The sequence below is a fragment of the Molothrus aeneus genome, chromosome 8, assembly GCF_037042795.1.
Source record: "Molothrus aeneus isolate 106 chromosome 8, BPBGC_Maene_1.0, whole genome shotgun sequence".
NCBI lineage: Eukaryota > Metazoa > Chordata > Aves > Passeriformes > Icteridae > Molothrus > Molothrus aeneus.
The window spans coordinates 3,539,697-3,554,921 of NC_089653.1; the positions used below are offsets into that span (position 1 = coordinate 3,539,697).

At 52.7% G+C, this 15,225-nt stretch overlaps 1 protein-coding gene across 1 annotated transcript; it reads left to right on the plus strand.

Moving 5' to 3' along the window:
* The first annotated feature begins 15 nt into the window (after window positions 1-15).
* On the plus strand, window positions 16-14,850 carry ERLIN1 (ER lipid raft associated 1). Its single transcript, XM_066554740.1, is given in 13 exon segments — window positions 16-49; window positions 1,089-1,243; window positions 2,410-2,491; window positions 2,846-2,892; window positions 6,299-6,360; window positions 7,594-7,719; window positions 8,631-8,704; window positions 9,132-9,190; window positions 10,070-10,161; window positions 10,591-10,680; window positions 10,950-11,029; window positions 11,796-11,939; window positions 11,941-14,850. Coding segments are annotated over 12 exon segments (1,020 nt in total). The 5' UTR covers window positions 16-49; window positions 1,089-1,130; the 3' UTR covers window positions 11,992-14,850.
* The last annotated feature ends 375 nt before the right edge of the window (window positions 14,851-15,225 follow it).

Consider the following 15,225-nt stretch of genomic DNA (forward strand, 5'->3'; position numbering starts at 1 on the left):
GCGGCGGGGGTGGGAGCGCGGCCTCGGCAGCACGTGGGGAACGGGACAGGTACGGGACCGGGAACGGGTTAAGGGATAGGGATAAAGGAACGGGACAGGGATCGGGATAAAGGAATGGGATTGGGATAAAGGAACGGGATAAGGGATCGGGATTGGGGTAAAGGAACGGGATAAGGGATCGGGATAAAGGAATGGGATAGGTACGGGACAGGGATCGGGATAGCGAGACAGGGAGTGGGATAAAGGAATGGGATTGGGATAAAGGAACGGGACTGGGAACGGGATAAGGGATCGGGATAAAGGTATGGGATTGGGACAGGGATCGGGATAAAGGAATGGGGATAGGTACGGGACAAGGAGCGGGATAAAGGAACGGGACTGGGAACGGGATAAGGGATCGGGATAAAGGAACGGGACAGGGGTCGGGATGAAGTTACGGGACAGGGAACGGGATTAGGATAAAGATGGGGAAAAGGAACGGGACAGGGATCGGGATAAAGGATTGGGATAAAGAACAGGGTTTGGGATTGGGGTAAAGGAACGGGACAGTGATTGGGATAAAAGACTGGGATAAAGGAACGGGGCAGGGATTGGGATAAAGGTACGGGACAGGGATCGGGATAAAGGACAAGGATTGGGATAAAGGAACGGGACAGGAACAGAACAGGGATTAGGATAAACGATAGGGACAGGTACAGGACAGGGATTGGGATAGAGGCTAGGGAGAGCTGCGGGACAGGTACGGGACAAGAACTGGGATAAAGAATAGGGTCTGAGATAGGGATTGGAATAGCTGTGGAGTAAGGACAGCCACGGGGCAGGGCTAGGGGCAGGTGCAGGACAGGGATAGGGGCGGGACAGGGGAGCACGGGGATGGGGGCCGGGCGGTCCCTCCGGCGCAGCCCCGGTGCGGGCAGGGCCCTGTCCCTGTCCCTGCCCGTCCCTCCTGTCCTGTCCCGCCTGTGGCAGCAGCGGGTGTGTCCCTCTGCCGGGGCGGTGCTGACGCTGTTGCCGTGCAGGGCCCTGTCCCTGTCCCTGTCCCTGTCCTGCCTGTGGCGGGTGGGTCCCTCTGACGCTGTTCCGTGCAGGGCCGGGCCCGCGGAGCCCCCGGGCCGGGAGGGGATGCGAGCATGGCCATGGCCCAGGCCGGGGCCGCGGCCGCCGCCGCCACCGGACTCCTGGTCTTCCTGCTCTACTCCGCCATCCACAGGGTCGAGGAGGGACACCTGGCCGTGTACTACAGGTACGGAGCCCCTCCTGGGGCTGGCATCCATCCCTGGCATCCATCCCTGCCCCTGGCATTGCTCTGTCCTCTGCTCCACTCCAGTTTTCCCCTGTGTGGGCAGCCCTGGCTGCTTCTGCTCCCTTCACCCTTGGGTCTCTGAGCTGCTTCTCCTGCCTCTCCTTCCCCCCTGCCCTTGCCACAAACTGATTCCAGAGCTCTGGGTCTGTTCTGCCTGCTGGCATCTGCTGGTCTCTCCCTGTGCCAGCAAGAGCTGTCACCTTTGTCCCAAACTGTCACCCGGCCAGAGCTCTCAGTGTTGGTGCTTTGGAATGTTTTCCCTGCCCTTCCCACTCGGCGCACGCAAAAATTGGAAAGTAAAAATGTTCTTTATGGAATAAAGCACAATAAATTCTGTAAAGACCCTTTATATGATCCCTTTATCTGTAAAGACCTAGAGACTGTGCCACTCGAGGAAAAAAATGAGTACAGAGGTTGCAGTTTTTTTTGTTAGCTTGCGTGGAACTGTATTTTACTTAAGACAAATTTCAACTTTGTGCAGTGAGGGGGAACTAAACAAAAGCAGCCCATTTAATGTGCACACTAACAGCATCCATAGAGGAGAAGAGGAGAGAGTGAGGACTGAAGGAAAGAGCACTCTGCAAAATGTGCAGCACTTGGGGAGACTGCACTGTTCCTGGGGAGGGGGTGACACCTCTGCCAGCTTTGGTTCAAAGAGTTGACCAGGACTGCTGAGAGACTTCAGATGTTCCCCAGTTCCCTTTAACCACAGTTGTGCTGAGCATTAACACCTCGGGGGGGTTTTCTCTGTGCTCTGGGCAAGGGGCTGTGCCAAAACCCAAACTGGCAGCATCACATCCTCGGCTGGATTTTCCATGGTTACCAGAGAACTATTTAGAGGAGAAATCCGTGTTCTTGCAGCTCTGTGCAGTGTTGGTGCAGTGCTGGGAGGGTTTAGCAGTAGCTGCCTGCTCCAAGGGTTAAAGGCTTCATGCAAAGTTGCAGCAGGCAGAGATTGAGTGCACTCAGCCCTTTTGCTGGGGAATTGCTGGCGAATTCAGGGCACTGATGCAATTCTCTGTGACCCCTGGCAGTTTGAGCTGGCTCTCAAAGCCAGCCCTTGCTGTTTGCCGCCTTCATGAGGCTGTTTTCCTCCCTCTCCTCAGGGGTGGAGCGTTGCTGACCAGCCCCAGCGGCCCTGGCTACCACATCATGCTCCCCTTCATCACCACCTTCAAATCCGTGCAGGTCAGTGCCCTCTCCCTCCCCTGGGGAGCCAGGACTTGTCCTCCTGGAAAGCTCTCCCCACCCACCATGTGTGTGTGTGTGTGTGTGACACTGCTGGGACTGGCAGTGTCCTGCTCAGGGGGACAGTCTGTGTTTGTGGCTGTCACTGTTTCCTGGCATTCCAGAGCAGGGAAACAGGCACAGCTGCCTGTGCATCCCCCAAAAGGCAGGGGAGGAGAAGCTTTGCCTTCTGCCCACACCTGCAGGCATCACCAGGGGGGCACAGGACACAGTTTTGGCTCTGTGGTGCCACTGTGGGAGTCTGGGCCTCCCTGGGAGCCAGGTTTGTGAGTGCTGGCTGTGTTTGTGTTGCAGACCACGCTGCAGACTGATGAAGTGAAGAATGTGCCTTGTGGGACAAGGTATGGCTTCCACTTGGATTTCCTCTAGATGCACTCCCTGGGGTCATTTGCAGGGCTGGGACATAAGGGTTGGGGACCTGCCATAAAATTAATCCCAAATGTACACACTGTAACAGAACAGGAGAGAGCACTGGCTCTTGCTGGAGCTGCTCTTCAGAGGATGTTTAAATCTGCATTTATTGTGATGTTATCTTGAATTTTTCTGGGCTTCTCCCCTCAGTTACTCTGACACCCCATTGCTTTCTCTTTGCTGTGCCCTGGTTATTTCCACTCTGAGTCTTGTGGCTGATAGAGATCCTGGCCCCAGCAGTGGGCAGAAGGAAGCAGGGAGTGGGAATCTTCCTGATGGGAGGGAGTTCATTTCCAGACGAAATTCCTGCTGCGTAATCAGGCTGATTCTTCTGTCAGCACAGACCTGCTTGAGTTGTAACAAGCAGGAGGAGAGGGGCTGGTTGAGTTGGGTTACAGATCCTGTTGTGTTGGTTCATCCACAAGTTAAAGTAGTGACTCTTCAGGATAAAAAAAAAAATCATGGTGATTGTCCTTGTCTTTTACATTCAGGGTCCTCAACAAAATTTCTGTTTAAAAAAATAAATCAGTGGTGGCTGGAGTGGTGACACACAGTGACCACATGGAATTAAAAGGTGAATGTTAGTGGCAATGTTATTAAAACAGAGTTAATTTTGATCAGGTTTAACTCATATTAACTCTCTTGGAGTTGTTCAGCAACAGACATCGTTTGGGCTTAAATATTACCATAAAGGTCTCATGGTTTTGATTTCAGACCCCAAAGGTTTTTCAGGAGTATCTGAAGGTTTTTCAGGAGTATCTATTCCTTATATCTCACCTAAATTTCCTTTCTGTCAGTCTGAACCCATTCCCCCTTGTCTTGTCACTTCAGGGCCTTGTACAGAGTCCTTTTGTGGTGAGGTAAACAAGGTCAAAAGGTCAAAGGCTGAGGCCAAAGCCAGCCTCAATCATTCTGTGCTTCTGTGATTTAGGAGCTAAAAATGGAGTTCCTGTTGAATTTCAGCATTGAGGGGTTCAGTTGTGCAATGCAGGTGGTTGGGAAGGCGCAGGCAGTAAAAATGGGCTTTAAAGCAGCAGACAGCTGGTGAAAGCAGTTCTCAGTTAATAATTGACTTCATCCTGACCAAAGGTCCCAGCAGCCCTGCCCACTGCCCAGGTGTTGCTGCAGGAGCCTTTCAGCTGGCTGCTTTTGGGATCCAAAGTCTGCAGCTGCTCAGTGCCCAAGCTTTGCATCCACATTTCCATAGTAAAACATGAGCTTATAAATAACAACTGCAACACACCTGCACTCTCACTGTCCCAGTTCAAAGTCTGCTACCAGAATAGAGCCTGAACAGTTCCAGGTTTTGTGTTTACATATCAAACCACCACATTTTAAAGGCTGGGTTTCTCTTTATGTTCCTGTTCCCCGTGTCCTTATCTATATCTGGAAGCTTCTGAGTGTCTGTGTGGGTGTCCCATCCCCAATTTTTGCCTTACCTGTCTTGTTTGTACCTGGCAGCATTCAGTGAACACATTAAATAGAGATTTTAAACCCTGAGCTGGATCCTGAATTGTGTGAGGATTTCCAGGGTTTTCCTGCTACATGTGTCCATCTCCTGTGGCATTCTCTGGATGCTGACTCCTTGTCCACTGCTGCCTAATTATGCTTAAACTTCTATGTGTTGATCCTCCTTTAATGGATTTCTCCTTGTTCCTCTCTCCCTGCAGACTTTGGGGTCTGAGTGGCACTTTTTTCCTCAAAGCCACTGCCTGACCAGCAGGACTGATAAAATGCCCTTATCCCCCAGCACACCACATCAACACTCATGAATTATTCATAATAATGGAGTAACAGTGGGTAATACCCATTTATTGTCCCAGTCTGGCTGAGCCCCTCAGCAGGGTTGCTGTGGAAGGTGGTGGCAGAGTCAGGCTGCCCTCACAGCTCTGAGGTGCCATTTCAGATCCTTCCCTGCCAGGGAGGTGGTGTGGGCTGTGGATGAGTCCTGATAGGATCCAGGGTGGCTGCAGACTCCTTTCTGACATCCCTTTAAAATTGGAATACCAGATTTGCAGCAGATCAGGGCCATCCATCACCAGTGTTTTTAGCTCATATTGTCCTGAAGCAGGTTTGGAGCAAGCACAGGCTGGGCTTGGGAGGCCTTTTCCAAAAAACACAGCCACAGGCAAGTTCAGGTTGTTTTTTTATCCTGCAGACCTGGCTTTGATCTGCCAGAGATCAAGATATCTGCAAAATAAGGAAAGGAGTTTGTCGTGGGGGATCTGTTGAGTTAAAACATCCCAGAGGCTGAGTTTGGGAATGTGGGAGTTGCACTGCCAGGAATGAGCTGTCTCTAAACAGTTCCTGCTGAAGCTTCTGCTCTGTGATATGCCTTTGTCCCCAAGGACATCATGGAGGAGTATTCTGCTTTAAAATTAGGCTCCCAAGAGACTTTAAGCTACTTAAAGGTTTTTTTTCTTCTCTGTAGAGTTCTGCTTTTCTCTGGTGTTACAGGTACAGGGGTGGGCAGGGCTTTCTGAAAGCCACACCAGTAAGAGCAGAGGCTGGGGACAAGCCTGACCTCTGATTCCCCCCTTTCCCTGCCATCCTTTCTTGGGGAGAGGATTGCCTGCAGGCTGCCTCTGCTGAGGTGCTTGTGGAGATCCTGGAGAGCTCCAGGAGAGCTGGGAGCATGGATTGAAGTCTTCCATGTGCTTTGTTCCTTCCTTTCTCCTGGGCCTTGCCAAGCCCCTGCTGGAGTTAGTGACTGTGAATTAAACTAGGGGCTTTTTCTATTTGACACGTGTTGCTGCCCAGAGGAGCTGAGGTGTGTCTGCATTTGGTGGCAGGTGTCACCTGCTGTCCTTGCTGCCTTCTCCTGTGCTTTCCTGAGAGCTGCAGCCACATTCCTGTTCAGAAAAGCTTTCCTTTGGCTGATTGAGTAGGAAATCAGAAATGGGAAGGAGGGTGCTTTGCAGGTTTGCTGGATTAATGCAGAGAGAAGGACTGGGATTGGCTGTTATCTCATTGCAAAATGCTCAGAATATTGTAAAATAGGGATAAAGATGTTTTTGCTTTAAATCTGTTAAAAGAGGGATGAAGATGCCTTTGCTTTAAATCTGTTAACTGTTAAAAGAGGGATGGAGATGCCTTTGCTTTAAATCTGTTAACTGTTAAAAGAGGGATGGAGATGCCTTTGCTTTAAATCTGTTAACTGTTAGAATAGGGATGGAGATGCCTTTGCTTTAAATCTGTTAACTGTTAGAAGAGGGATGAAGATGCCTTTGCTTTAAATCTGTTAACTGTTAGAAGAGGGCTGGAGATGCCTTTGCTTTCAATCTGTTAACTGTTAGCAGCTGCAGAGGTGGCTGATGAAGTCTCTTTTCCTTGCAGTGGTGGTGTTATGATCTACATTGACCGAATAGAAGTTGTGAACAAGCTGGCCCCATATGCAGGTATTTCCTGTCCTGGTTCCTCAGGCAGAGCTGTGACTGTCTTCACTCATCCTGGGGCAGCTCTGGCTTGGTTTGCAGGACTTCCCTTTTGCATGCCTGGAGAACTTCCCTCTGTTTCCATTTCTTGTTACCCTTATGGCTCCTGGTCCTGTAGTGTTGGTCCCAGGTGCTTCAGCTCAGCTCAGAGAAAATTGCAGAGACAGAACCCATGTAGGAGCCTCTTACCTTCTTATTTCACCAGCCCAAAGACACAGACAGCTTGGTTTGTTCAGCAGCACAGCTTAATGCAAAACTCCAGCACTGCTGAGGCACTGGGGGGTGAATTCCTGGTGTAATTCAGAGTCATGGAGGGGTTTGGGCTGGAAGGGACCTTAAAGCTCAGCCCATCCCAACTTCTGCCATGGGCAGGGACACCTTCCACTATCCCAGGCTGCTCCAAACCCTGTCCAGCCTGGCCTTGGGCACTGCCAGGGATCCAGGGGCAGCTACAGCTGCTCTGGGCACCCTGTGCCAGGGCCTGCCCACCCTCACAACCAAGAATTTCTTCCATTTATCTCACCTAAATTTCCCCTCTGTCAATCTGAACCCATTCCCTGTGTCCTGTCCCTGCAGTTCCTGTTGCAGGGTCCCTCTCCAGCTCCTCTGTGTCCCTTCAGGCCCTGGAAGGAGCTGTGAGGTCTCCCCACACCCTTCCCTTCTCCAGGCTGAGCATTCCCAGCTCTCCCAGCCTGGCTCCACAGGGAAGATGCTCCAGACCCCCTCAGCAACTCCATGGCCCCTCTGGACCTGCTCCAACAGTTCCAACATGTTCTTCTCCTGTGGTGGGGGAGCAGGCCAGAGCTGTGCACAGGGCTCCAGGTAGGGTCTCAGCAGGAACAGAGGGAGAATCCCCTCCCTTGACCTGCTGGCCATGCTCCTTTTGGTGCAGGATCTGGTTGGCTTAAATAATGGGAGTGATCCTTGTTTTCCCTTTCCAGCAGTACCTGCTCCTGTGCATGCAGGTGCTGGTGAGGCTTTGCTGTTTCATTTGTTTATGCAGATGATAAAACAGGACCAGGCAGTACATCCTGCCATGGCTGCTCCTTGAAGTTGTGTAATCCCAGCAGCACCTGACAGCTGGGCAGGGCAGCTGTGGCTTTGGCTACTGAAAAACCCCTGTCCCAGTGCTGCACTCCTTCCCTGACACCCTGACAGGTGCCAGTGGTGAGCTGTGGTGTTCTCTCCCTTCCCCAGTGTACGACATCGTGAGGAATTACACCGCAGACTACGACAAGACCTTGATCTTCAACAAAATCCACCACGAGCTGAACCAGTTCTGCAGTGCCCACACCCTGCAGGAGGTGTACATCGAGCTCTTTGGTGAGTGCATGCCATGGCAACTGGGTGATGCCAGCTGGCATCCCACTGGAATATTCCTAGAGTATCTTACAGCCAGCCCCTTGGACCACACTGCCCCTGTGCTGGAGTTGCAGTGTAGGATCCAGCTCCTTTCACATCCATCTGCCACTTCCCCTGTAACTTCAGTGACTCAGGTGTCTCTGTTGTCTCTGTCTTTCCCCATTTGCATGTGGGAATTTAATTTCAGTCTTTTTCCACCTTTTTTTCTGGATGCACAAAGCAGCCACTCTGCTCTTGTGTGTGCAGCGATGCCTGTGGCCTTCACTATGACAGTGGATTTGTCTTGTTCTGCTTCTGCTTTTAATCCCCAGCTCTGCTGCTGAATTCACTTTTTGTACTTTCACAGCTTCCTCCTGGCTGTCTCTAACAAGTGAGAGCTGGAAGGTGTTTCACAGGGAGGTAGCAGTGCTTCAGCAATTAGCACAGGTCATACTCTCCTTGGTGGACCTGTGCCCCAAAGACAGAACCGGTTCTGTTCCTTCTTGAGTGGCTGAGCAGGGCAAAAATGGCTTGTGGCAGATAAAAGGTTGTCAGAATTTTAATATTAATGTACTCCCAAGTCCAAGTGCTGAGAAGGGAATAGACTCTGAGCATTCTGTCTTGCTGAGATGCTGAAATCCACTTGCACTTAGTTCAGATAACACAAATCCATCAACAGCTGAACTTTTCTAGTCACCAGCATGTAAGTGTCTTTTTGAGAATGTTTTTCAGGGGGCATAGGAAGGGAAACAATGTACTGAATGTCTCAGGAAGCATCCTTATCTCACACTCTAGAGTTACCTGCTCTTCAAGGCCTGCTGGCTCTTTGCCACACAAGCTGTGGGGGAAAACATGATAAACCAACTGGTCTCTCTTTTGTCTTCCAAACACAGATCAGATAGATGAGAACTTGAAGTTGGCCCTGCAGAAAGACCTCAATGTCATGGCACCAGGTCTCACTATCCAGGTGGGTTCTGGCCTCTCAATAAATGAGAGATTTTAAAAGGTGGAGAAAGACTTTTTGCCAAAGCCTGCAGTGACAGGACAAGGGACAGCAGTTTTAAACTGAAAGATGAATGTTTTATGCTAAGGGTGGTGAGGCCCTGGCACAGGGTGCCCAGAGAAGCTGCCCCTGGATCCCTGGAAGTGTCCCAGGCCAGCTTGGATGGGGCTTGGAGCCTCTGTCCCTGGTGGGAGTGTGGGCTGGGATGGATGGCAGGAAATGGAAATGTGGGACACCTCTGGGAGAGTGACCATGCTCAGCTGTGTTGCACAGGAGGATTAGGCACCACTGTCCACAGCACCGCAGCTGGTTTTGCAAAGAGATATCTCAGTTATTGAGATTGCATCAAAGTGTTCCATTCAAAGTGTGCTCCCTTTTTCTGCTCTCACAGGCTGTGCGTGTCACAAAACCCAAAATTCCAGAGGCCATCCGGAGAAACTTCGAGCTAATGTGAGTAGCTGGGCATAAAATTGCATTAATTACTTCTGAGGGTCCTGCACAGGCACAGTGATGTTGGAAAGCTCTTCCCTGGTGCTCAGGGAGTGAGAGGTGAGCTCCAGCCAGAGTGTGCTTGGCCAGCTGTGCTTGTGCCTTCTGTTTTCCGTTTCCATGCTGAAATCAGGGCTCAGGATCTTGATGTCTTGCCCATAGGCTGCCCTCCAGGATCTCTGGGATGCCTTTGGGCAGAAGGAGATGCTGTTAGGTCTCAACCTTTGGTTGAGCAAGCCTAGCTCCCAGCCCACATTGCCCTGTTCCTCATCCTGAAGGCCTCAGACTGGACTTGCATGCAGATGTGGCCAGATGGAGAAGGGGATGATCCTTCCTGTGGAATGTGTGTGTGCTCATACTGCTGCAGACAGAGCCAGTCCCCATGGCTGTGAGCAGGGAGCTGGCAGCTGCTGGCCCCTTGTCCCTGTGGCCTCTCCTGGGATGCAGAGCTGCTCTATCAGCGATTGGAAAGATGGGGGAGACTTTGAGATGGTCAAAGAATCCAAATTTAATGTGAAGTACAACTGCTTATATACTTATTCTAGGAAGATTTGTAATGTTTTACTACAGTGATTGGGTTAATCATCACATAAACAAACTTACACATTTTAAACATCTCTTGCTTGCAGAAGTCAATGTAATTTTCTTTTTCTGGTAAACCAGTCTGAAGTTGAATCTTCTTGCAATCTTGATTGGATTCTCAAAGTTCTGTTTGCTCTTGCCAAGGCATTTTGTTTATCACATCTCTTATGCTAATAAGGTCCAAAGTACTCCCTGTTTTGTGTACCCCAGTACTGCTCCTCATTCCCTTTCCCCAGGATAACACTTCTCTCCTTGCAGGGAGGCTGAGAAGACCAAGCTGCTGATTGCAGCCCAGAGGCAGAAGGTGGTGGAGAAGGAGGCAGAGACAGACAGGAAGAAAGCACTGATTGGTAATGTCACCAGCCCAGGCTCAGCCTCCATTCCTGCCTTCCCTGCTAAGCTGGGGCAGGACATTGTCTTCCTCACTGGCAGCTCCCTGAGGGAGGCTCAGGCAGGCTGCACAAGCAGTTGTTTGGAACATCTGGGTGAAAATCCCACAGCAGCAGAGCAGGGAGCACCTCTGTCCTGCAGCAGGGATGGAGGAAATCACTCTGCTGGAAAAGCTGCTTGTGCTTGTAAACAGGATGTCAGCTCTGCAGACACCAGCACTGTGTTTTCTTCCTGTAAAGAAAGGAAGAAAACTCTGCTGCTTGGAGCACAGAGTGGGAAGGGAGGGAGCAGGGAAGTGTGGCAGACCCTGCAGCCAGGTGCTGGGGTCAGGCTGCTGGTGCTCAAGGCCTGAGGTGCAAATTTCCCAGCTGGGCCCTTTGTGATTGCAGAGGCAGAGAAGGCTGCTCAGGTGGCCAGGATCCACTACCAGCAGAAGATCATGGAGAAGGAAACGGAGAAGCGGATTTCTGAGATTGAAGGTGAGCACACTGCTGGGGCTGGTGGCAGGTGGAGGAACCTCAGAGCTGCAGAAGCCATCGAGGGTGCTGCAGGGTGCAAGGCTGTGCACTGGGATGGTTCCTGCCCTGTGCATGGAGCTCTCCAGGAAGCTGCAGGGCAGGGACAGGGCCAGCCAGGCACTCCTGGCTCAGCTGGTCCCCATGGGGTGAGGGCTCAGGTGCTCAGTGTGATATGGGGCCCTTCACTTCCTAATGCTTTCTTTCCTGCCCCTCCTCTGCTGCTGTGTTAGATGCTGCATTCCTGGCAAGGGAGAAGGCAAAAGCTGATGCAGAGTACTACACTGCTCGCAAGCTGGCTGACTCCAACAAGGTGAGCTCTGGGGAGCTGCTCACTCACTCTGGGCAGCACTGGGAGAACTCTTGATCTGACAGCCCACACCCTGTCGGGGTCTCTCGCTGGTCACAGTGACCCCGAGATAAGTTAAAAAGCCCGGTGCTTGAAGAAGGAGTCAGAGCTCTTCATTTCTTGTTCTCAAGGTTGTTTATTGTTTCTTATCTATAAAATTCTTTCTCCTGTCCTTCTGAGGTCTGCTCAGCACGACAGCCTGAGGCACTCTGCCTGCCCCAGGGCAGTGTCTTTATACTAAAAACTATGTGTACAATGTTTACCATAACTTCCCAATACCTATACCTATGTCAGACAGTCAGCTTCTGTCTAAACCAATCCAAAAGTGCCACCATCACAGCAGAAGATGGAGGCCAAGAAGAAGAAGAAGAAGGGCTGGACATGCCCAGATCCCTCCATCTTGCCCCCTGAACCCCCATTCTAGAAACCCCAAAATCTCCTTTTTCACCCTGTGATAAGTTCACTATCATTCTACTTAATTTGTCGTGGCTTGCAGATCTTCATCTAAGGTTGGGAACTTGCTCCATGGGTCATAGTCAAACCCACAGGGGCATTTTGGGCTCTGTGCCAGGGTCTCAGAGACCCCTGGCAGGGGTCTTGGCTGCTCAGGACAGCCAGAGGGATGTCCTGGGTCCAGACAACACCCCAAGAGGGGCTGCCTGACATGAAACCTAGCGCCACAGGGCACAGAAAATTGTCTCTTAGGGTCTCTGGTTTCTGTTTCTTGCAGCTGAAGCTGACCCCTGAGTACCTGGAGCTGATGAAGTACCAGGCCATAGCTGCCAACAGCAAGCTGTACTTCGGAGACCGCATCCCCGGCGTGTTCCTGGATTCCTGTGCCTTCCAGCAGGCCAGCCTGAGGACTGCCCACCAAACCAGCCTTCCTGCACAGGAAAGCCCAGAGAGCCCTGGAGAAAGCCCCCTGAGAGGCGAGGAGAGCAGTGGCTGAGGGAGGCACAGGGAGCCCGGTGTAGCTCAGCAGGAGCCCGGCTGTGCCCGGGGACGAGGCCCTGTGCGCTGGGGCGGATGCAGCACCCGCCTGCCTGCCTGCCTGCCTGGACATCTTGGGTGTATAGGTGGCAGCTGGGTTGATTTTCTTCTAGCAACAGATCACAAGGGCTCTGCCTCTTCTGTTTGTCCCCCTGTGAAATTGGTGCTTCCAAAGGAGGGATAATCCTGTACTAACATACCTATACTGGAATATTAAACGACAGACAGCAGGAAAGCCTCCCGGGGTAGGTGCAGTTATTTAGCAGGAAGGAGATGTGGCTCTGAGTGCTGTGTTGCTGCACGCTGGTCATTGCTCAGCACTCCTGGCTGAGGCTGAGTGAAGAGGAGGTTCCCCTTGTCCTGCTGCTGAAGCTTTGCTTGGTGAAGGTTTCTGCTGATGCTGTCTCACTCTCCTCAAGGACTCCAGTGGAGTGGACTCTCCTTGGGCAGCGTGTTCCTGCTGGGGGCAAGGAGTGGTTTGCTGTGGAATAGCTTATGGGAGTAGGATCTGCACAGCCCTGATATTCCTGCAGACAGCAGTGCTACATAACAACTTGGAGGAAGCAGCCTCTGAAGGGATTCTGTGAGCCCCCTCTCCAAGCAAGAGCCTTGCCCTGGCTGCCTGGGACTGACTGTGATGCTCCCACTGGGTGGCTGAGTCTCACTGCCTCCTAAACCAGATTTTCAGGAGCACCTCGGAGCAGCTGGTTGGGAACAGAGCCTGGCAAGTCTTTGCTCAGATTCCAGCCTCCCTGTAAGTCATTCACCAGGGAAAGGGGGCTGAATTTCCACTGCTCTGCCGTGCTGGCAAAGTGAAGGGGGAAGAGAGGAGTGAAAGAACCCTGCTGTGCAGCAGATAGATGTTTGACACCTCAGCTGCAAAGTAGGTGAGGAATCTCTGCTCCTCCATGCAAAATCTACTGCTCCAGGAAGTGGAACCTGCTTTGTATGTCCTTGAGCAGCCATGGCAAGGAGTGTGTCCCTGGTCCTCTCATCCCTGGCCAGGCTTGCTGGCAGATGGATCTTCTGTCCTGATCTGTGCTGTGATACATCCAACCCTGCTCCTGCCGTGGCAGGGTGAGGGAGAGGTGCTTGGGGAGGGGGGAATCTGCTGGGACAAACCTGCTTTCTGCTTTCCCTCCTTCCTGCCCCTGCTTGTGAGGATGTGCTTGCTTTTAGGACCTGCTCCTCCTCCTCGTGTTCTGTGAGGATCTGGGGTGCAACACCTGGGGAAGCAGCTGGCAAGAGCTGGAATGCCATCCTCCAGCTGGGAGCACCCAGCACTGCCTGCTGCATGTTCAGAGACCTCTCCCTGTGCATCCCTCCTGCTGTCCTGTCCCCTCAGAGCAGCCATGCCACCCTTGGAGGGGCTGGGGGGTGGTGACACTCTGGCCACTTGACCTTTTGAAATCTTCTGTCCCTGGCACCATCTGCAGCCTCATGGGGAGGGGAGGGATATGTTTAGCTTGTGCCATTGGGTAACATTCAACCTAAAGCAGCTTTGCCTGTGCTGGTGATGTCCCCAGAGGAGCTGTGTGGGTTCTGCAGTGCTGTGTCCCCACCCTGTGTGGCAGAGTCCCCAGTGGCACATGGTGCCTCCTCCTGCTGTCCCTGCTCCTGCCCTGGCTGCCCTCCCTCCATCTCTGGGGCACAGCAGGGTTGTGTTGGCCCTGCCCCTTCTGACATAACTGTGGGAGTTCACAGCAGTTTCGGGTGGTCTTTCTTGTTCTCTGTTTGCCTGCAAACTCCCGAGGCTCAGTTGATGTTCTGCTCCAGGATCCCAGCTCCTCTTCCAGCCCAGCCATGGCATGAGCAGGGCACCAGGGCAGAGAGGGGGTGGCAGTGTGTTTCATAGTGTTTGAAATGTCTTCTGGAAATGCTGCTTGGCTTGCAGGGTCCCTTTTTTTCCTGTGGGGTGGCTTTGAGGAAGCAGTGTAGTCTCATCTCTGCCCTGCCACCTCCTCAGTGTTGCAGCAGGCCCTTGGCACAGACCTCCCCTCACCCCAGCAGCACTGCTTTGGTTGGAATTTGGGATGAGGGCTGGCTTTATAGGCTAGAAGCACTGCTGGAGGGAATGCTGGCAGGAACGTGGTCTCCACAATTTTCTTCATGTTACTGGGGGTGGGCACACTGGGCATCAGGAATGGCTGGACAGAGTAGGTTCTGCCAGCCTGGAAGTGACAAGGGCAGAGGGAACTGCTGGGAGCAATAAGCAGGCAGTTCACAACTCCCCTGCAGTGATCAGAGCACGATGTCCATGCAGGGAGCAGGAAAGCCTGCCAGGCCAGTGCAGGAGGAGCTGCTTCCTTTGGATCCGAGCCTTGCTGTGCCTCCCTGCGCCATGGCTTTGCCTTGAGTGGCTGTCACTGGCCCAGTGTCCCTCTGTATGCATCAGCCACCTCCCCACATGGTCTGAGGGACCCCAGGGGATGCCCCCGTGGTGCCAGCTCCTGCAGCAGCATGTGTGGTGCCCAGTGCCTTCTGCAGCAGCCTCCCCCAGCCTTCCCTGCTTCCCCAGCCCCAGCGTGTGCAGGAGGGGGTGGCCACGGCTTTGTCACCCTGCCGTGGGCTGTGCTGCCCTCTGAGCCCCAGCTGTGAGCAGGGACGTGGCTGCAGCCAGGATTTTGGGATGGAACTGGCTTTTCTCTCCGCTCCCATGGCCTGTGTGGGCCTGTGACTAAAGGGGTCTGTCCCTGGATGTGCATCTCCTTAAGGAAACACGATACATCCGGTCAGGTTTACATTCACAGTTCAGTTCTTTTGATAAAGCAGAATAAAATTATTTTGTTACCATTTTTTTGGGGATGGTTTTATGTGTCCTAGGGCTGGTGGCACAGGAAGTGGGGGGACCCCTCTACCTGTCCCCCTGCAACAGCACTGCATGTGTGGATGTCCTCAGCTGCAGCGGGTGCCACCCTGGGAGCCTGTGCTCAAAGCCAGCCACAGCCAGGATGGTGCCGAGCATGAGGGGACTCCCTGCAGCATCCTGGGGCAGCCTGGCTCTGCGTGCCTGCCAAAATGTGCTGCAGTTTGGCCCCTGTGGCTCTGGCACTGGATTGGGATGTTCAGCTCCACCCTTTTCCCCTTCCATGATCCCTGCACAGCTCCCTGCCTGCTGCCACCCCGCTGTGCCCTCCTGCCCAGACACACCCCATGACACCTCTTCCTTC